The following is a 23,442-nucleotide window of genomic DNA, read 5'->3' as shown; positions in this document are numbered from 1 at the left end:
GGAGGGTGTGGAGCAGGGTGCGACGCCCACGGAGCCACATGGCGGTGTCACCCGAACCCCCGGCCGAGGCGCACGAGCGTCGGGGGGAGTCGGAAGAGCGATGACGTCTCTTCGACTTCTAGTGTTTCTTACCTGACGACTTCGACCCGGAGGAGTGATGCCGACTCTCAGAGCTGTGATGGCTCCGGCCCTGCGACCTGCCCCTCGACCTCCTGCGAGACCGGGACTTCTCTTGGTGCGGGGCCGACTGCAGGAGTTTGAGTCGCTTGCGGGACCGCTCCTACCTAGCTTTCGAAGTAAGGGCCCGGCAGTCGAGGCAGGCCTGGTCGTCGTGGTCGACGGCGAGACAGTGGAGACACCGACGGTGAGGATCCGTAACCGACATCAGTCGGGCGCAATCTTCACAGGGCTTGAAACCAGGCATCCCTAGGCACCGTCCAGAGTCGCAAAAAGAGATCAAAAAAGACTAGTCAAAAAGTGACTAAAGTACTGCTTTTTCCAGATCTGCGCTTGCTGGCGCGGAAAAAAGAAGAACTGACGTCAGCACGCGGAGGCGGCGTCTAAGTACTCCGACGACGTCATCACGGTGCCGACGATGGACGCACAAAGGTACTGCTACGCAAAAATTTCCGGTTCCAGTCTGACGCCTGGGGATATTCTAAGGTAAGGAATCTATCACTAACGTGTCTCTTTCAGATATTGGTAGTCTTGTATAATTTGTCCATTGCTACACATAGGGTTCTATTTTTCCAAAGAAATTACCTTGTCAGGGTAGTAATGTTCTTCAACAGGGATTGGGAGGTTGGTGGGAGAGTTCCATAGGATATATTATATTCTAGGTTTTGCAATCATTTAGATTAAAGCCCCACCCTGCCCATCAATGGCAGTGGAAACCAATGTTGGATATCTCACAAATGGCATTCCATTTTACTGGCGCCAAAGCATCTTACCTGTCAGAGTATTTAAAGATCCTATTTAAAGGACCAGGAGCATGTGCAAGCTATTATAAAGTCTTCTATAATTACCAGAATTAATCCCTGGGAGAGAAAAAAGCACTTTTTATTCTACGTTTAAAGAAGCAATCTTTTGATCATGAGAGTCAGGAAAATGATAGGCCAAACTTTATGGAAGGTGCAGTTTACGACTAACTCACAGATTATGTAGAATAAGATTACCTTCTCCACCCCAAGCAGCTGGGTTCCGAAAAGGGTCCAGGACAGATGTTGTTCCTGCTGTGCTTAACAAACTGAGAACCTGTGGGGACCATGGCATTCCGGTTGCGCTGATCCTTCTGGACCTGTTTGCGGCATTTGACACAGTCATCTACTTTTAAGTCGACCAGAATATTTTGGTATTCAAGATACTGCTCTTACTTGGCACTTGGAACTTTTTATTGAAAAGGCAGGGCTAAGTTTCTATTACGACTTTTGTATTTCCTATAAAAATTCAACAAAGTAATATCCTTCACAGATCTATACTTTTACCTTTATTGTTTAATTTATGTATGGACTAAGTGGCTCAACTAATTCAGTCTCTTGGCTTTTCATTTCTCATGTATGTAGATGACAAAATAATTATTTTTAAAAATGAGGGAGATCTCTGTCCATGAGCTACTATGCTAGCTGTTTACAGACAGTTAATGAGTGAATGTGTTGTCTGCTGAAATGGAATGGAGGGAAACTGAAATCTTACTGTTGTTCAGAACATCAGCTTTTTGGGAATTTCCCTTTCTAGCCACCTTGCTGCAAGAAGCCACTACTTGCAACATGTTTGAAGAATGTGGGCATACATTTGGATGATGGCCTCACTATAACCAAACAGACAAATACTGTTGTCAGTTCAAGCATATACAGATCTGCACTTTTATGGGTATTCTTCTTTCATGCACAACATTCAAATTCAAAATTCCTTTTTTGCTGCAAGTCTGGACTACTGAAATCCTTCACCTCCCTAAAAAAATTATTATTCCACGAATTGGTTGCTATATTAATTTTGCAACTCAAGGAATCAGATTTAATATCTACTGCTCTTATCTCTCTTCACTGTTTCCCAATGAGGCGATGTGCCTTGTTCACAGGTCTCTTTTTGACTCTTAAGATTCCACTTTAACCCAATGTTTCAATGGCATGATCCCAAACTGCTGCACCATTCGCAAATGTACCAAAATGTAACTGTGCAACCACTGGTGACAGAGCCTACTTTAGAGCAGCTGCAAAGCATTGGAATGCATCTCCAGTTGCCTTACGGATCACTGCATCTCTCTAAGTACAGAAGGAGAGCTTGGCCTGGTTAATCTTTTCTTTCTTTGCCACCCTGAGATTATATTGCATTACAACATTACTCCATATATGTTGCACTTAAATACCATATTTAATAAATAAAAACATCAAGAGAATGTTCAATGACTTGGCTCAAGATAGGTGTTCTGCAAAGAGCTGTGTCCTGTGCAGATCATAATGGTTGTGTGTAACTATCTCGGCAGAGCCCTCTAGAGCTGAGCAGTTTACAGGAATCTAATGGTATGGGGTTGCAAAGTCATCCTGTGCCCTGGGCACCCATGAACTTTTTTGCTGACTGGTACTGGGGGTAACTGACTCTTACTGACCCTGGGCTCTGCCTAACCAGGTCAAGGGCCAGTGCTATACTAAAAGAGACACTTCGAATTCAGTGAAAGCACCTCCATACACTAGGGTACCCTATGTATTAGGGTACCCCTATGATTGACATGACTTCCCCTATAATGCCCTAGTAGATAATAGGGCAGGGTGTTTGAAACTACCTTTAAGTTCCTAGTATATATTAGGGAATGGCAGTTTAGAGGCCAGCAGCCGTTTCTGTACTTGCATGTGTGCACTGCTGAAGCCTGACGTCAGTTTAAAGCAGCCCTGTGTTGCAGAACTGCTTTTAAAATGCACATTGTGTCCAAACACGACATTGGTGTTTGGGGCACCTAAAATTGATAAACTACAATGTTTTCGCATATTATGTCCCCCTCAGGCACCACCCTAGGTATCCCAGTGGTGGGCAGTCAGGCATTTATAAGGAGGACCCTTACTAAATGAGTTTTAGATGCCTGGGTTAAGTGAAATTGAACCCCAAACATTGTGGTTCGGTTTTTCCCAAAACCAACTTTTGTTCTAGGAGCACTTTGGAGAGAAGATCTGCAATATTTTTACATATTCAGAACCTCTAAAGTCTCCCGTAAGTGTTCCGGGGGTGTGGGTCCTAGAGAAATTGCCCCGTTTATTTTCCCAATTGCTAATCTCCACCCACATAGGTTAACATGGCAAGAAGTTTTTAAATAATAATTCCCGCAAGGATAATCATAAAAATACAATTCAAGGACTTCCTAGAATGGTATTGATAAACCCAACAATATCGTATGGTTCAATTTCTCCTAAAGTGTACAGACAAGAAGTGATAAGACTTTCTTGTGTGTAAGCCAACATTCAGCCTTCCAGTTGTCTGTCCTGATTGGTCAAAATTAAGTGGATTATCCAAGCTCCTTTGATGAGGTGATATATAGCCCCTGGGTTTAGAAAGCTCTTCTGGGAGGGCAGGGTTTTGCTAAATAGGAATGCCAGAGCAGGGGTAGTGGCTGCAACAACTTCTCACTTGAAGTGGAGAGGCTCTGCCCCTTCAGCTCTCTAACTTGCTAAAGCTCTTTGTCTGGCTTCTCTATGATGTGTTCAGGATAATTCTAGGGGCTACATAGCTTAGTTATTGCCTTTTTAGTGATGAATCTCCATTGACAGCTCAAATTGTGTCAGGATGGTGTAAGATGTATGAGGGCACTACAGATCTCCACTAGGGTGGTTCCCCCATCATGGCTGTCCAATCACGTCCCCATCCTTACCAGCTTTAAGCTGAATACATGTTTTGCTTAACCAGCAAACATGACCATACCATTCTGCTGCCCCAAACTATTTTCCTGACCCATTCTATCATTTTCCAACACCTCTCCTCTTCCTTCTACTTTCTTCCATTTATTATCTCTTTTTACTTTACAAACTCCTCTCCTCTGCCTCCTACTCTTCCGATTTAGTGCAGATTTCCCAGCATCTTTCTCCTCAGACCACCCTGCGGAATATTTTCATAGTCTGAATTGCCATTATAATCATTCCTCCTGGCTCTCCTTCTTTTAACCTTTCACAGGTGTATGAAATGTATATTGAAATATCGGATTGTTAGATCTCTCACAGTGCTGTTATTTTCCCCCCATACCTCCTTACTGAATGTTCATGAGCAGTTTAACTTACTATAGCTCTACATGATTGTGTAGTGTACACTTTTTACCTAGACTCTGGATGTCTGCAATTTGTTGCGCATTACTTATAATGAACAATCACAATTAAAAAAAAAAATCTCATTTCAGAAAGTAACAACTGTGCTAGGCCTTCTACCATAGATTCTGCAAATTAGTGATCTTAAAAGGCACTGTTTGATTTGTAAGACCTAGATTTCAGTGTGAGTTCTGGTTAGGTACTCATAGTACTCGGCTCCTTGAAAAGTGAATAAATAATCCTTTCACAGTAACATCATCTGGAACCATGAGTATAAATATTATGCACATGGTTTGGACTCTTCTATGTCCGGTTGTGCTTGCATTATTGCAGTGTTTTTCACAAGGGACATCAGGTTAGGTCTAAAATTTAATTCAGAATATACTGACAATTGGAATAGCAACTAGACTGAAATGTGTCAGGAAGATTAATATCCCACTCCATTATGGGTGTTTTGTCTACTTCCTATATCAATAGTACACAAAGCCATGATCATGTACGAGCTATTTGCAACATATGGATGCAGGCTGTGGCCAAAGTCAGAACAGACATTTTTTAACACAAAATATTCCAAGGGTTGTACCTATTTCTCTTCATTGCCTGTCCTTGAATCAACTGTGCATGTATTTGTCTCAACATGCTCATGGGACAGGGAGCCTCTTTATGTACAGCAATCACTCCAACTGCTGATGAAACATTACTCAATGCAGTTGCTCATATGGTACATGTTGAGTACCTTCGAACATACAAATATGGTCTTAGTGTTCTATATTCCTCTTTAGTGACCTCACAAATTCAACTCACAAGAATTACAATGGGACAAAACGAACTATGTGGCTGTGTTTTTGGTACAAGCAGATCAAAATCAAACTTCTAACAGCTCCTAGCCAAACTATGAGATCAGAATATTAGTTGTGAATTTCAACCCATAGAATTTATAATCCAACCTTGAATGATCAGGTGTTGCCCCAATGTTCGGAAATGCAGAGATTATAAAGGTTTGGAAAGCACAAAATAGCAATTGTTTAATTAGGTGTAATGATAATTTTCTGTTCATCTTTCATTTAGAATTGTATTAGTTCAATTTAACAATGATTTTCAAATTATCATCATTAATTGTTGTAAGAATGTAGTATTGTTCAATTGTTTTAAATGTTCACCATTGCTCCCTTTGAAAGCAAAGATTCTAGAACTATTACAATCACAAAGCAGTAAGGACAGTTTTCAAAAGCATAGAGTACAAATACACAAAGATAAACTAGTATAGCTCTGTCTGCAGCATACCTGTTTTCTGAGACTTGTGATTGTTTTTTGCATATCCAGAACAAATTCTTTAAAGTCATTCACAACAGGTAGATTTCTCTCAGGTGCTGATGTTGTACTTGCATTATGGATTGCTGATCTGAAAATAAACAGGACAGAATATGTATCAATTAAATAGTGGGAAGATTAGATTGCCATTCAATTCTAGATGTTAGAAAGTGAAGGACTGCATAGTTGTGAAAGGTTATGCACTAGAAACGCGTAGACCGATTAGGTGACCAATTTGTCAAGCGCAATATAATACATGTGAAATAAATACCTATCCCAAAAGAGAATGCAAGTTTGTTTTATTAACACTGCACTAGATTCTGTGAGAAAGAGAATCATAGTACCTGTGAAGAGCAAAGTATCCTTGTAATACTTGAGAGATTGCTATGACAGAGGCCATGTTTTGTTATCGCTCAGGCAGGTCTGGTTCGATGAAGATTGCAGTGATGCTTCAGGGTGTGGATATGAAAAATAACTTCAATGTAGAATATATCACTCAAATATGTTTGAGGATCTCCGCTGCCAGTATGCCAACTGCAGAATAGACATCCAGTACAACAGTGACTTATGCTTTCTTGTTAGGATTTAGGAGAGAGAATAATGTACTTGGATTCATGGTATCAGCCTTTCCTTTGCTACTAATAGACTACAGTGCTCATAGCATGATCCCAACAGCCGTAGAAGTTAGGGATGGAATAGGAGGACCAATTTGCTTGCAAAAAATAATTGTTACCGTGAAGAATGCCTAACATCCGCCGTACACTTGGAGAACATGCTGGTCACTCATACTGCTCTTCTACCTCAGTTAAGGCACTGAAGACTAGGATATTTCCAAAATGGAGTCATTTATGAGGAACACTAGCATCCGAATCAGACTACATTTATAAAAAGATTCAACTCATTAGAATATGTTCATTAAGTAACTGTTACCATTTTAATACAGAAACAACAGTCTACAACAGGGGCTGTAAGATTCAAACAGACCAGGCACGTACACAATCTGCAGAGAGCTTCATAAATTCAGGTGACCAATATGACTGCCTGATGTAACCCTACTTTGTCGATGTTGTTTTTACCCATATTAACTATTTCAGCCAGACATTTGGGGCTTGTCCTAAAATCTATGCCTATTAACTCTACGACATATCTGGTAGACTTCGGTTTGGAATTATAAATTCTAGAGGTACCGGTCAGTAAACTCTTACTGCGGGGAAGCAATGCAGACATTCAGTCATAACTATATTGTATTCCTGCCCATGACCAAGTCTACTTTAATTTGTCTTGTAGTAATGAAAACCTCACAGTTAGCGCTGTTAAAAACTGTTAGATTAAAAGAATTAATCAAATCAGATAGGAAGGAGAAAGAAGTTGAAGGTCATTCAGCTTCCAATTGTCAATAGTCATTGATTAGAGGGGGGAAAAATGAGCCACAACAGTCTATATGCGAGAGTCTCAGGGAAAATGGTTTCTGAGACACTCAATCACACGTTCACAGTTGGTGGCGTATATCATTTCCGCTAGTGTGGTTTGGATGACAGAGCCATCATCGTGTCTATCACTCGAGTTTCCTACTCTGAAAGTGATTTAACATCCTCCACCAAAAGGGAGACTGTCAGGATGTTGACAGCGGTGTGCTATTAAAATTACCCCCTATCTGGTGAGAGGAATTGATTGTAAAAAGGAAATCGGGCTAGGGATAATGTTAAAAACCGGTTGGTGTTTTGTGGATAAACTACTGGTCTACAACACCTAGTGGTTAGGTTGACATGTTGTGGTCGGGATCTGCCCAAATGGGTTTATGGCCTTCTTCAGGACCGTGTGTATGGGAGACCTAATGTTTAGGGTACTTCACAGATAGTTCATGTAAGTTTATTACCTCACCAGTATTCGTCAATGAGCAAACTCTGCCCAAGACGTGTCCCTGTTATAGGTGCAGCCTTTCGCCCATAACCATAGTGGCCGGCCCACGCATGGCTAATTCCCCACCTGTGCGGGCGTTCTATGGGAGTGGGCGGAGTCATGACGAGTCCAGCTCATCATGGGCACAGCTCCACTGTGCAGCATGATGAGCTGGACCCGTCATGAGTACCACTGCGCCGCGTGCGCCCCCCCCCCCCCCCCCCCCTACGTGGAAGGGGCTAACCCTGTTAGTACAAAATGCTAACTTAACCCTTCTCTAAAAAAATGTATGAGTTCAGGCTAATTGCGTTATAAGGCTAGATTACAAAGTTTAGAACTTTTTTCAATAAAAACATTGTGCACATAAGCTGGTCTAGTGGTAGATGTCGAAAAAGTGTTAAAGTGCACCGCTTACAGGTTATGCAAGGGTATAGACAAATTAGACAAGGTAATGACCTTTAGAGGGAATGGAAGTTGGGATGGTATGCTTTAGTCTAAGGATAAATTGAGGAGGGTAACAAAAGATACCTTTAAGGATCCTGACAATCCATGGAGAAAGGAAAGGCTCATTGTGGCACTCAGTAACTAGTAGTCTCCAGTTTCGCTTACCTCGCATGTAACCATGCTGCGTGCTACTGCTGCCTCTCACTCTCATCCCAAATGTTAGTGGTAGTTGGTGGTGAGTGTGTTTATATACTGAGCTGAACTGCCTTAATCATGAAGTAATTGTGGTCTTGATAAACGTGTGACATTCCGTGGAAGTGGAATCTGTATCAGGTGGAAACAGTTTGTTATGCTCCTAATTAGGTGCAGTGCACAATCTTCTCCACGTGTGTGACAGCCGCAAATGAACAAAAACAATGTAGATTGTTTTGAGGTCATGCGTCATTTGAAGGAAGTAGGAGAGATTGTAGAAGGACTTCATGGCTGGCTTTTTTAAGAGGCATATAAAGAAATATAAAGACATCTGTGTGGAAGCGATTTATTATGCTTCTAATAAAGGGCACACAGGGCAATGACCGCAGTGTATGTAACTACCGCGGAATGGCCCATAACGATGTTGATAGTTTGTATGGCGTGCGTCACTATAGGGAATTGAAAAATAGTAGATAGACTTCAAGGCTGTCAGGGTAAGGATGTACAAAAAATATACATATGAATGAATACTAGTACTCTTATATTGAACACTTATATTGTGTACTTTGCGTGTCACTTATTTCCCAACGTGGGTAGATTTCTATTAGGAACAATGTCAGAATATGGAGGAGTTATTGTTTTGGTGATGCCGAATAAGGTGAACTCAACATAATCCAGTAAGAGAACTGGTTAGCATTTTTTTTTTGAGTTTATGCATAGTAATGCACATGATCAAGATCTCGGTGGCTAGCTGTTGGGTGGTTAGTATGAAACTTGTGGAAAAACGGTGTCCATTGTATAATCAAATGCTAAGAGATAGTTCTAGTGTTTGTGGGCTTCATTTGAACAACTGCCTCAAGAAATATTGCGGAGATGTGGGAAAATGGAGCTTGTCGAGTGGTTTTAATGCTAAAACGGATACTACTGATTGTGGACCTTATTTGTTGAGCTGCCCTAAAGAAATAGGGGCAAGAAAATTCCTAGATCAGCATGGAGTATTGTCGTGCAAATTTCCTTAATGGGTTGCAGTCTTTATGTTCTCCTACTGCCTAAATGCTAGCCAGGGGGTATTATCATTCAGTACTCAATCTAAAGTCCTTAGGCGAAACACCCTTCATTGGTCTTTTTGGAAAAGAATGCGTTCAGCATCACTGTTCGTTTCATCCAATGTTTCTAGGACCAACTGTTATAGTTCATTGGCTGTATGTTATAAAATGAGAAAATGATTGCTCATTCATGTGGTGACATTTTTTGCATCTAATATTGCTGTGGTGTTCTCCAATCTGTGTCTTAACTTTACTGCAGGTAATACCAATGTACCTTAGTTTGCAGGGGCAGGTGATCAAATATATTGAATGTGTGGTATTGCAATGTGTGTGACATCTTAAGGTCCACATGAGGTTCTCACTGAGTTCAAAGACTTTTGTGGCCTTGGTCAGATGACAACCTGCACATGACCCACAGGGGTAAAGTCCCACTACAGGTTGAAGGCCCCATGTGTTGAGGAACGTGTTTGTTTTCACTTGTGGAACTGGTAGTCATGTATTGAGCGATAGTTCACAAACATTTTTGCTTCTTTTCTGGGCATATTTGGGCTTGGGCCATCTCAGGGTGCCTAATGTTATTATGCTCCAATGTGTTTTATGCCTTTCTTAATGAAGTTGAAGGCCATGCAGTACAGGCAACACCCGTGAGGGTTTTGTCATCCATGGTCGTCTCTGCTTGTTCCAGGAGGTTTTCTCGCTTTTGCTTCCTGATGTGGGTTGAGTAGTCACTCTCTTTCAGGTTCTCGGTCAGGTCCAGGGTTACCTTTTGGCAATCTCGTATATCGGTACAATTGCAGCAAATTTGCAGGAACTGGCTATTGGGGAGGTTCTCCCTCAGTGGTCGTAGGTGGAAGCTGTTGAATGAGAGGAGGCTATTTTTGGCAGTAGGTTTGTAGTATGTCTTCAGTTCAAGCTTTCGACCTTCAGTGAAAATTGTAATATCCACGAAGTCCAATGTGTTCTCATGTATTGTGCATGTAAATTTTAGAAATTCATCCTGGATATTGAGACATCCAAGAAATTCTGGTATGTGTCAGCCAACCACTGCCAAATCATAAGGATGTCATCTATGTATCTTTTCCAGAAAGTGCTCTTTGTTTTGTAAGGGTTGGATGTATTTAGGAACTTTCTGTCTTCAAAAGAACTGGCAGAGTCCTGCAAAACTCGGGGTGAAGGTACTCCCCATTGATGTTCCATGGGTCTGGAGGTATAGAGTGCCTTCGAACTCAAAAAAGTTCTCTGTCAGTGCTAATCAACAACGTTCCAAAATTAAGGGTCCGAGAGTGTTGAATTGCCAGTCCTCTTTGAAAAGAATGTCTTCGATGGTTTGGCATCTTGCAAAAGGCTTGTATACAGACTCTCAATATCTAAACCTACAAGTAGATAGGGACCGTGGTCGTATATTTGATCTTTAAGATGGTCAAAAGATCCCCGATATCGTTCCAGAAGGTGGGAGTCTTAGGGACTATTGGTCAAAAGTAATAGTCCTCAAATTGGGACAGTGGTTCTAAAATAGAATATATGCCAGGCACAATTGGGTGGTTATCTGTTCTTGTGCATTTCACGCAGAAAGTAAAAATACAGTGTTTTAGGTGTCTTTGTCAGTAGGAATTCTTCTTCATTCTTGGAAATCTAATAGTTTCTCTCTGCCTCTTCAACTAGGTTGTTTATTGTTCTGTGCAATCTAGATGTGGGATCTTCCAACAGGAATCTATAGTATCTGTTGTCGGACAGTAAGTTGGTATATTGTATCCAATAATCAGTTTTCTTCAATGAAATAATCCCTCCACCATTAATGGTCGGTTTGATGACCAGGTCCAAGTTATGTTTCAGTTCTTCAAGCACTTGTTGCTATTTTTTGGTTACATTGTGAAATGGTTTGTTGTAGGTCTTGCTGACTGTTTCAACTTCTTTGAATATTGCCTGTTCAAATGCGAGGATCTCTACAGGTATTGAGTTTGGTGGACAAAATGTTGACTACTTCTTTAGGCTTGTGTAACCTTCTGTTTGGGAGATATCCTTGTCCCTAAAACATGCTTTCCTTTTGATTGTCAAAACGCAGCTATTTCACAATGGAATTTACATTGTTTGAGAGTTGGTGTAGGCACAAATCCTAGTTCTTTGTTACATACCAATTGCTGTTCATCTGTAAGTGTAATATCAAACAGTTTGAACATTAGGGATTGCTTGTGCGGGTTCCAAACTTTTCCTGATGTTTGGTCATGCTCCTTGTTTGAATTCCTCGGTCAGCATCTCACTTCTTTTTCCTGCGCTAATATTTCTGGCCTCACCATAAAAAAAGGGGGCCTGAACATAGGGGGAAAGTTTGGTTGGGGTCTCAACATGAAGGGATTTATCCCCCCTTCTCCCCCTCCAAAGTGTGTCTGAAAGTGTTGGGGGAAAGGTGCTGCAAATTCCTTGAAGAAAGATCCTCTTCAACCTAGTTGTCAGAGGCGTCCTCTTCCCCTGCCCCTGCCTCGGTGTCCACTACCACAAATTCTTCACTTCTCCAATTCGTTGTGTCTGTAGAGCTTCCTCCTGATGAATCATAGTCACTCTTGTCTGTGAGATGGTTTGCAGGAGGAACATAGTCGTCTTTAGTGTATGGGTAGGGTACACCTTTTCTTGCAAAAATAGTTTCAGACTTGTCCTGAATCCCATGCCTATTAACTCTATTACATGTCTGGTAGACTTCAGTTTGGAATTATCAGTTCCAGTGGTACCTGTCAGGAAACTCTTCATGCGGGGAATCAAGGCAGATGTTCGGTCGTAACTGGATTATGTTTCTACCCAAACTCAAGTCTACAGGAATTTGTCTTGTAGTAATGAAAACCTCACAGTAATCGCTGTTGAAAACTCTTAGATTAAAACAATGGTCAGACATAGACATACACGTGCCAAAGCTTGCATTAACAGTTTAGCTATGTATTTGAATGGCAACACTCCAAGATCACTGAGATAAGTAATACACAGTCATCAGGTCCTCGGTTTTGAATGAAGACCTGCTGCTTAGTACCTTCAAATCACACAGAAATGAGGCTGGGCTTAGCCGTAGCAATTTGAACAAAAATGTATTCCCATATAGGTGAAGCAAAGAAACATTTACAAGGGACTCTGACAGAAATATATCCAGGTGCATCATACAAACTTGATATGTCATTAAAGTCGAAGACTGTACTGCCTGGATGACTGATACTCTTTTGTAAAGACCAAAATTCCTTACATTTTCACTTTTAATGCTATGCCCTTCATTTAATCTGTCCTACCACCTCGTTAAAAACATAATTTATTAAGGAGGGCATAAATAATGGTCATAATTTTCTTGATTAAATGCTGCCTTAACATTGACCTAAACAATTAGTTGTATGGCTAAAGTTGTGCAAAGAGATCAAGAGCACTTTCAAGCTCCGATATAACCTATCCTGTATTAATGGAAACTAACATACAATGAATCACATGTTTATTTCAGAGGTAGGTAGAAAAGAAGGTCTTTGATTTTTTTAGGGATTTTTTTAACAAGTGAGATGTTACCAAAGTGATTTCTAAAAACCTCTTTAACAACCTAGTAATTGCTGATTCTTGTGATTGTAACATGACACATATGATGATTATGATACACATTATAGTTAACATTAAAAGAGGTATTTATGTAACAAATACAACAATGAACTACATATACAAACATTGTCTTATGGTCAAAATTCTTACCCAAATATTTTTGTTGTGGTTTTCGTTTTGGATGGGTTTTCATCCTCAAAACTGTAATCGAGGGAGCGCTTTCCTCTGAAATGATGTGAGAGGGCATTAAACTGTCCTCTCGTCCTACAGTCTGAAATTTAGAAGACATATGCATTCATATACAACACATATCAGCTGAGGAAAAGGCAACTATTTCCTAAATGAGAAGGTCATGTCTTAAAGAGCATACTGTCCAACACCCCTTTTAGTGATCTTTCACCTCATCATTCTGCATCTCCAAGCCAACCTTTCTTTCACCCCTCTTCTCTCCTTTCTCTTTCCTACCCTCCATCTATCCTCCTTATTACCTTCACACAGCATCACTCATTACAACAGCATCCCTAAACACCACTCAACGCCACAACACCACTCAACGCCACAGCACCACTCAACGCCACAGCACCACTCAACGCCACAGCAACCCTCAACGCCACAGCAACCCTCAACGTCACAGCATCCCTCAACATCACAGCATCACTCAGCACCGCTCAACGCCACAGCACCACTGAATGTCACAGCATCACTCAGCACCACTGAATGCCACAGCATCACTCAGCACCACTGAATGCCACAGCATCACTCAGCACCACTGAATGCCACAGCATCACTCAGCACCACTGAATGCCAGAGCATCACTCAGCACCACTGAAGCCACAGCATCATTGAGCACCACTGAAGGCCACAGCATCACTCAGCACCACTGAAGGCCACTGCATCACTCAGCACCACTGAAGGCCACAGCATCACTGAGCACCGCTGAACGCCACAGCATCACTCCGTGCAACAATTCAACAACAACTGGTTCTAATATGTTCTTTAAATGTTTCAAGCTTTATTACAAACGTCACAAAAAGATGTTAATATTTCACTGCTGTTCTTGGATTTTCATCACAATAAAATACACTGAACATAATCTTCCCAAAAGTTATTTACAAAAGTTTAAGCTATTGCCATTATAAATTACAATAACTTATTTAAGTATTAATAATCAAAACAATAAAAGCCATTGTTATTTGTAATATTAATACATCTAAGTCATGTAAATAAAGCACATATTGCATTACAAATGCTATAGGTGTCACGTTTTCAAAAGTTAAAACTATTGGCATTGTAAATGACAAAGCTATTAATTTTGCTATTTTCAAAACCAACACACAAAAAAAATATGTCATTTACAATACCGATAGCTCAAAATTTCCTAATGCGAGACCTATTGCATTGCAAATGCTTGTTTGGAATGTGACAATACAGCAATGATTTAAGTGGCTTTCATTTTGTGAATTTCTTTACTTAACAATTCTTCATGCCTGTAGTTTGGTTGGATGAGACCTGCAAAGTCAAATAGGGAATCATGGCACCTATAAATATATGAAGCCAGGGTAAATAAAATAAAAATTACCAGGATGGTATGACTATCCACATTGCAACAATGAGATCCAAGAAATATTCTGCAATACCCTGAGATTAATCTCCTTTCTTATCTAAGGAGAAATCATGTCCACCTAACACTTTTCATATTCATTGCTTACTTTTTATTTTGTTATAAGCATATCCTGGCCCTCAAATAAAGGTATTATACATTCGGAACATTTGGTAAACAAATGAATACATGTTCTAACCTTCATGTATTTTGATAGCATTTCTTTTACCAGCTTTAATTCCAGTAAAACTTCATTATCTCCAAGCATTCATTGAATTAGTATGTAAGAAGAAAAGAACTTGGAAACATCCATGTATAAACCTCTAGACAACGTACCTTCACAGCAGTCTTGCCACATCCTTAGGTCCACTCTTGGAATATCTTTACAGCTAACATAGCCGTGAGGGAATTCAGCAACTCTAAATACATCTCTCTGCACCCTGGTTATGTTGTCTCCATTATCACACAAAATACTAGCCAGTGATGATTGCTTGAGTTGTGTTAGCTGTGCTGGATTGAACACTCCAGGATTCTCATACCACAACCTGTTGCCTCACAAAAAAGTTTGTTTCTTAGTTCATCAACTTAAACAATAGCATTCCAATTCAAGTCATGCCTTGTAAATTATGTTATGATTCATCATCTCCATATGTTTTGACATGCAGGGGGCATGCACTGTAGAGAAAAACAATTACCATTATCCAGTCCCACTTCACTAACAAGCACCAATAATGAGTATTCTAGAGAGTAGCTTTGTTTGATGAGGTTTGCTTGAGTTTTGAAATCTATTTTGACATAATTCCCAGGATGCCTGTTTTAACAAGTCAGTTTAATTATACCAATATTAAAATTGTTATGGGAAACAATATACAGAGATCTTAAAATGTATTATGGTCTTTACAAGATAAAAGACCAGATAAGTGAGTGGCCCTATTCTGGTTCAAAGTAAGAAGCAGGAGCTGGTTAAACCCACTGATCACTACTCCGTTATAATGTATTTAAAGTGCTAAATATTTAAGTAACAAAGATTTTACAGACACAAATGCACTTACCAACATGTCACAAATTGTTAAGTTGTTTAAGAGACCTATGTTAAACTTAATATATTTGAACAATATTTTACTACATAAGTAATCTCTTCCTCCTGCATTTAGGATCATCCAATTCATTGCTACTATAATAAACGTCTCTATTCATCAATCACCCCACAGTTTTGCATGCAGCACACTTGTTACCTAGTGAGAGACCATGAAAGCAACATGATAAAAACAGATAGCTAAAGATGGCGTAGGAGCGAGGATTGGAAAAAGAAATTGATGAGATGTGCATAAGGAGCAAAGAAGGGGAAAAAAGGAGGCAGCTTATAAAAGGAGAGAAGAATATCAGAGGGGTTTGTTGTACTGACAGTTGCAGTATTCCCAATTTGGTGCACAGAATTGTAACTACTTTACAAACTCCAAATGATCTTGAATAGAAAATGGGGGAGAAAGTGTCAGACATAGAATTTAAACTGGAAAAAATAGCACGAAAGATTGCGACAATGGCTGATTGGCTTTCTGGGGTTGAAGTTAAATTGGAATATTCACAGGTCCTATTTGACTGTATCCTGGTATGAGCAGAATGTTAATCTCACAAGAAGAGTCCTTTGAAAGTGAGGACCTAGAAAACCACTCAAAGTCTAATTTGCAGTTTGTATTGATTCCTAAGGGAAAAGAGGGACAAGTCAGTCCTGTCTTCTTTTCTAACCTACCTTATTCACTGTACAATGTTGAAGCCAAATACACCGAATGATGAAGATATGACAATCGTTAGAGTGCCTAGATTCCCTTTTCAGCAGTCGAACATGAGTAGTCCTCTTTACAAAACGTTGGAGTTCTTTCGAGATGGTAGTATTAAGGAAGCAAACTTGGAGACCTAGGATTGCAAAAGCTTTTAAAGGATATACAGAGTTTACCTCCATGTATTCCCTGACTTTTGTTTTCAATACAGCTCAATTCAGCAGGAAGAGGTAGCCCCTACTCACTGATTTTAGAGATGTTAGGTTTCAAGTTCGAATTGTGCAAGAGTCACGCCGTGGAGTGTTACAGAGAGGCGCTTTCAAGATTCTATATGAAGTTGACAATGAGATTTCCTTTCTTCAAAAACCACAAAAGGAGAAAACAGACTTGAATTGATTTTGTTTCAGGTGTCTTCTTTGAGTAGGAGCCCTGCTTCTAGCCTTCTGAATGTCTAAGAAAACATTTCCGGTGTTAGAGTGAGCAGCTGGGAGAGGGCAAAGGTGACTGCAAGGTTGGGGTGCATTAAAAATCAATAATAATATTTGAGAGAATAGATGAAAAGTAGTGGTGGGTGTACCTGAGGAAAATTAAATTTTGGCCATGTTGTGTTCCCTAGCGCGTACCCCACCGACTCCATGTACCAGCTTAAAGTGCATGTAACTTCCCTCCTGTGCCAGCTATGAAGACGCAAATACATTTGCGTCCAACGTTAACATGTCCTCTTTCAGATCCACCATGAATGGATTATGTAGTCCGTTCCTAAGTATGCTATGCCACCGTCTTTTTGTAGTGCACTTTTCGTATTTTTCCTGCTCTAGCAAGAGTAGGCCCTGAATTCCTGCCATCTGAACCTCTTTTGTGGCTCCTGACTCTGCCCAGGCTACCTCTGTACCCGTGAACTCTGTCCTACTTTCAGCGCGGCCCCTCGCGCTCAGCTCAAGCCTGCTTTCTGCCAAGACTGACTATAACCTTCGAGTTATCTGTTTCGCTCCTCGAGAATGCATTCCTGCCTACTAGATCCTGTAAACATCCTCTCCAGCTGCAGAGCCAAAGGGCCGACCTGTCTTAACGCAAGTAAATCATAGCCTCTGTTGCCATGCTTCCATGGAAGGCCCCGTGCCCCACGCTTCACATGTAGACACTCAGGCGCTTATACACGCATCCACAGTTAGCATAGAATAGCTTCTGCCCTAGAGACCTTTCCGCCCAGATAGTATAGTTCCTAAACATCAGATATCAGATATGATAGAAGTACAAGTTGATCTGACATGCCAGACTTCTGTCTCTTTCCGTCAGTGTAAATGTCAAGTCCCCTGCACCCCGTCAATCACACGTCATGCAGCTGCGCGCGCATCCAAGCTTCCGATTTCTGCTGACATTGCAACATTCTGTTAGCACCACCCCTTGGTGCCACCCACTTGCGTCACCTATCAGTGACGTTTCTAGCACACACCTCTAGTTCACGCCTAGTTTACGCCTCTTGATGATGTACTAGTACCACGTGTATACTGTTATCTTGTCTTCTCTCAGCTGTTACGCCTCTTGTTTTATTCTGTATGATACGAATCAAGTATATAAGCTATGTACTATCAATAAACGAGAGCGCGCTCATCTATCCCTTCTGACACCCCTGTGGTGGTCAGAACATGATATCCTGATTCCTTTATGAGGAATAAAACCCTTAGAAACTCTAACACCACGGACTCTGTTTTCTTTCATTCTGATTGAGTTATCATTGATTAAGTACTTACCTGCATAGAAATTAAGAGAGTAAATTAATTATTTACGTCATTTTGGCGCCCGAATAGGGACCCCTCCCCCACCTCACGCGCCGGTTGGTGCGTTGCAAACTCTGTCCCCTGCCATCAGTTAGACGGAACACACGTGTACTGGCAGGATTTCCTGCATCTCCCTCTGACCCACGGAGGTGACGAAGACTGCGATCAGTGCCCAGACGAGGCGTTGAGGAGTGCGGAGGATCCCGACCAGAGCCCAGCCGAAAGAAGCAAGGTCCGAGGTGTGAAGAGGCCCACCAGTTTTCCGAAGTTTTCCGAAGTTTTCCGAAGTTTTCCGAAGTACCGAGTCGAGTCCAGTCGAGTTTTCCGAGGCCTTCTGTTTTCCGTGCTTCCCGGTGAGTACCATTGCTGGGTCGTATCTAGACGGGATGGGTACGCAAGTCCGGTCTGCACTGTTTTTAGGCAGTGTATCTGTACTGTTTAGCAGTATATCAAGTATTCCGAATTTTTGCACTGTTACACCAGTGTATTCGTACTGTTGAGCAGTACATCCAGTATAGGGGGGTAGTCATTTATGTCTTCAATGTTTTTATGTGATTTAATGTTGTGGTATGAATGCGACTGTTTAATTGTGTATTATTGTGTTTCTTGTATCAACTAGCTGTAAACTCGTATTAAGGAATAAAGATCTAGCGTTCAGTAATAAGTAAGCAAGATGCCGTTCTTCAACAAGTTAAAACAGATAGGAACTAGGAAAGGGTTACTGGAGGAAGAAATTCCTATCCCCCCTAGGGACACTCCAGGCAATTTTATGTATCAGAAACATGGCATAGATGCCATATTATATCTAGATTTATGGGCCGATTACACCAAACACCTAGACGAAAGACACAGATGGCCTGTTACCGGAACGTGGGATGCCGAGTGCATCATGAGGGTAGAAGAAGCATTATGGAAAAAGAAAGCTAGACAATCTCAGAAGGACGCCATAGAATTTTGGCGTAAGGAATCACGTAAGCGTGCTGACAAAGCACTCCGTAGAGAGGATAGACTTAAAGAATCAGATAAAGAACAAGAAAACGAATTAGTTACTGAAGGGATCCGAGTAAAGACAGAACAAATAGACCGTGCCCGAAATAATCTTGTAAACGGTATGTATCTTGCAGCAGATGGCGCATCTGAAACTGAATCAGAGATACCGAAAAACTTACCGACACCATTAGTTCCAACTAAAGTAATGCATAAAACTACTAAAGACATATTCCTGAATTCATATCTAGAGGATGTAGTACCAGCTTACACCAATCTGCCTGTTCGTGCCCTGCCTACTGACAGGGATGGGGGTGGCACTGCGCCCCCAGATAATGTTCCGCCGGTTCCGCGACAGACCTCCCCTGTTCCACCAGCTCCGCCACTTCCTGTACTCAAGACAGACCTACCGAAACCAGTCCTACCTGATCTCACTAAACGACAAATTCAGACTCAGATCCAGACTCCGCGGAGAGATAATACTCAAGCATCCGCCTCAGGAGGTGCGACTGCGGGTCTTCAGACCCCGCCACCGACACACAGATTGCATTTAAGGGACACGCAGAATCCTTTCCAGTCTCCCTACTCATCCCGGCTTGACGCATTCAAAGATAAGATGTCAGTTTGCAGATATGATCCAGTACCCGGAAAAGACGATTTAATGATATTGGCATCACTTCGATTAAGATCTGCCACCGATAGCTTGCTATGCTATGTAGGAATGCAGGAAATTCTCGACAGACTATATAAGTTCATACAGACAGGGAAAGACCCCGACAGTGTCAAAGCTGCCATGCATAAACAGAAAGTTGACGTTCAAGCACAGATATTACGATTTTTCATAAATTGTGTAATAAGAGAACGAGACAGGCCCGGGACAGATCAAAGTGAATTAGACGCATTAAACAAGTGGGGTCAAAATATAGCAGACGCAAAACATGACAAGGGGACTTGCATAGCCAGTATGTCCCAGAAAATTAGAAAGGCAGTATTGACTGCACACCAGGAAGGGAATGATAAAGCTTCCTCCGAGGAGGAAGATGAACATGAAGCACCAGGAAGATCTACAGATACTATAGCATATGTAGGTAAGGGAAATTACCTTAGGAAAGGTATCCGTCCGGAGAGCAAGAGAGTTCTTTTCTCCGCTTTAACAAATCCGAATTCTTCTGAACATCAGTTCCAGGAAACTGATAAAAGGCTTCGAGACCGAATAGGGTACCATGTACTCAGTTCTATGGATGAACAGGAATTAGCCCGGTCAGCTGTATTATGGGCCGAAAACCCAGACATGTATAATGATGACACGTTAGTACAGACATTCTTGAACCTTTCCCCGGAAGAGCAGAAAATAGCAGGTGTATACATGATTCAGCACCTCCTCATCAAGTTCAGAAACCATCATTCTGATCCAGGTCCCTTACACGAAACATTAGAAGCACTACTCATGGATAGATGGAGAGGTTTTAGTACCAAATTAATACAAATAATTCTAGAACAACGATGTAAGTATAACACCTTCCTAAGCTCTGAATATGTTCCCGCCCCGCCTCCAGAAAGAAAAACGTACCACATGCAATGCGGTAGTGGCATTGAAAGTCAGAACCCCTTACGAGAAGTACACCCAGTTATGGGTACGGACCAACGCTTGAAGCGTGTGTATGTTCACACACCACTGACTAAGTTAGAACTGTTAGAAATGAAGAAATTAGTTCCGTGCCATGATAAAGACCCTGCAGGTTTTCACAGAGAGCTAAAAGACATGTTACTGATGGGAGATTACACGTATGATGATATTATGAAAATGTTAAAAGTACTGTTGCCCACGGGCATTTACGAGAAATTAAAGGAAAAGGATTGGGAGGTGGGAGAGTCAAAGATAGCATGGGCAGAAATAGAAGACGAAGAAAGCAAACGAGTCCCGGGGTTAGGCCTTGGGGATAAGACTAAAGCATTACCAGGTTTAATAGTACAGGTTTTGCCAAGATTATTGACAACTAGAAAGGAAGATTGGGACGCAATCTCGTCCTGTAAACAGAAACAAGATGAAGATACTAGTGACTTTTATTCAAGATTCGAGAAATGTTTCATTATCAATAGTGGTCTAAAAACTAGTAGCGAGTCATATCCACACCTTTTTGTAACAAAACTAGTCGAGAATGCCCTACCATTAGTTAAAAATAGAGTGTACAAAGTTGAAAGTACTTGGCAGGCAAATACGCCATCACAGATGTTACAAATGTTACAATATCACCAGAACAGAATTAGGGAAGAGCAAGATCAGGAACAGAAACGTATGAAAGACACGAAAATGAAAATGTTAGTAGCTCAGACGGTTTCCGCCGACGGTCATAGAAAAGGTGGGGCCCAGACCAATCATTCTGCCGCTCCCGTTAAAGGGACATGTAATTATTGCAAGCAGCCAGGTCACTACGTACATGAATGTCCAGTCCTGAAACATAACATCGAGACAGGTAAAACTAAAGAAAGACCGCGTCCGCCTAGACATGAACAGGGTCATCAACAGACCTCACAGAACGAACAGCCAATGCAGAATACACAGCCTATGCATGATCAGTCCCATACAGTACAGACAGTAGCAGTACCGCAGCCACAGCATGCCCAGACACAGCCCGCTGCCGCAACTCGGCAAGTCTCACAACAAATGTACCAGTATGCCCAGTCGGCATATCCAGATTATCAGCGATACACATGAAACAGCCTAGGGAGGGAAAGTGATTTGCCTCTTATTGAAATTCCTGTAGATCAAGAAGGTCCTTATGTACACAGTCACGTATTAGGAAAAGACAGAAAGTTTTTAATTGACACAGGGGCAAGTCGCACTACTATCAGTCACAATGAAGTCCCAGGGGCACCCCTCTCAGGCTCACAGAATGTTTCCCTTGGTTTTTCAGGACAGCCTATTGTAAATGAAGTATCGGAACCAGTACCACTAGCTGTGGGTCCATTATCTCGAGTTACAGATTTGTTACTTACGAAATCATGTCCCGAAAATCTGTTAGGAATTAAAACACTGAAGGCTTTAGGAGCTATAATTTGCTGTTCCCCAGAGGGAGTCAGACTCTTTCTACGGGATTTCAAAGGTCATTATGTGTTACATGACTTTGATGTTAGATTGAAAAATGTACCAGATCACTTATGGGCAAAAGGCCCAGCTGATGTAGGTTGTATGCATATCACACCATACCGTGTTACACTCAAGACAGGAGTTGTTCTACCCAGAATCAGACAATACAAGTTACCACCCGATGCTGTAGTGGCTTTACTGAAAATAATTGAAGAGCTTATTGCCCAGGGAGTGGTCGTAGAGACCGACTCCAATATCTGTAATTCACCCATCATTCCAATTCTTAAACGTACAGACCGCAATGCACCGCCAGTATATCGGCTGGTGATTGACCTTCGAGAACTGAACAAATGCATTGTACCACAGTATCCTGTGGTCCCCGATATCTCCTCCCTATTGACTGCTATTGATTCAGAAGCAACGTTCTTTACTGTAATCGATCTCAAGAACGCTTTCTTCAGTGTACCTATTGACCCGGAGAGCCAATATCTCTTCGGATTCAGTTTAAATGGACGAAGTTTCAAATTTTCCCGCGCACCTCAAGGATTTACAGAAAGCCCCAGCATCTATAGTCAAGCACTGAAAACACAACTAGATTGTATTCAAATGCCAGTTAATACCGCTTTACTGCAATACGTCGATGATCTATTGATCACCGCACGAAGTGAGCCCGAATGTGAACAAGCATCTCTGACAGTTTTGCATTTCCTGGCCGACAAGGGACACAAGGTGTCTCCTTCGAAGCTACAATTCTGTGTTCAGCAAGTTGTGTACTTGGGTCACTTGCTGTCCAAAGTGGGGAGACAGCTCACTCCCGATCGCATTCAGTTAATTGTAAACATGCCACGACCCCAGACACAAAAGGAAGTGCGGGCCTTCATAGGCCTCACCTCGTACTGCAGACAATGGATTCCTCAATATGCCTTTCTAGCTAAACCACTCATCCAGTTAACGACACAGGAGGCAGCGACTTCGACTGTCCTCCCTTGGACTCAGGAACATACACAAGCCTTTGAGGAATTAAAGAAAGCTTTATGCCAAGCACCAGTTTTAGCAACACCATGTTACAGCAAACCGTTTACACTTTTTGTTACAGAACGTGACGGTACAGCGTTGTCTGTCCTCACTCAAGATCAAGCAGGTTCACATAAGCCTTGCGCTTATTTTTCAAGTACATTGGATTCAGTAGCCCAGGCACTCCCTGCATGTTTAAAGTCAGTAGCAGCAACAGCGTTAGCAATTAGACAAAGCGACTCAATTGTTTTAGGTCATCAGTTAACAGTACAAGTTCCACATTCTGTAGAGGTTCTGTTAAACAGAACCCAGACTCAACACTTGACTATAGCACGACTTACAGGTTACGAATTGACATTATTCCAGCCACACATAGAAATCAGACGCTGCAGTATCTTGAACCCAGCAACATTGTTACCTACAGTTATGACAGATCCAGCTCCACATGATTGTATAGAGATCAT

At 41.5% G+C, this 23,442-nt stretch overlaps 1 protein-coding gene across 2 annotated transcripts in view; it reads right to left on the bottom strand.

Annotated features, from left to right (window-relative positions):
* PXDN (peroxidasin) overlaps positions 1-23,442 on the bottom strand; it is a 582,246-nt gene that overhangs the window by 10,455 nt on the left and 548,349 nt on the right. For both annotated transcript variants that reach the window (XM_086926391.1, XM_086926392.1), the window contains 3 exons: positions 14,670-14,878; positions 12,884-13,004; positions 5,568-5,685 (listed from right to left, as the gene is read on the bottom strand). In XM_086926391.1, coding sequence (XP_086782517.1) covers positions 5,568-5,685; positions 12,884-13,004; positions 14,670-14,878 — 448 coding nt within the window. The remainder of the gene's footprint in view (positions 1-5,567; positions 5,686-12,883; positions 13,005-14,669; positions 14,879-23,442) is intronic.

This window comes from Lissotriton vulgaris, chromosome 6 (assembly GCF_964263255.1).
Source record: "Lissotriton vulgaris chromosome 6, aLisVul1.2, whole genome shotgun sequence".
In the NCBI taxonomy this organism is placed as follows: Eukaryota; Metazoa; Chordata; class Amphibia; order Caudata; family Salamandridae; genus Lissotriton; species Lissotriton vulgaris.
Note: the sequence above shows the minus strand (reverse complement) of the source record. Positions and strands in the feature narration are given on the sequence as shown.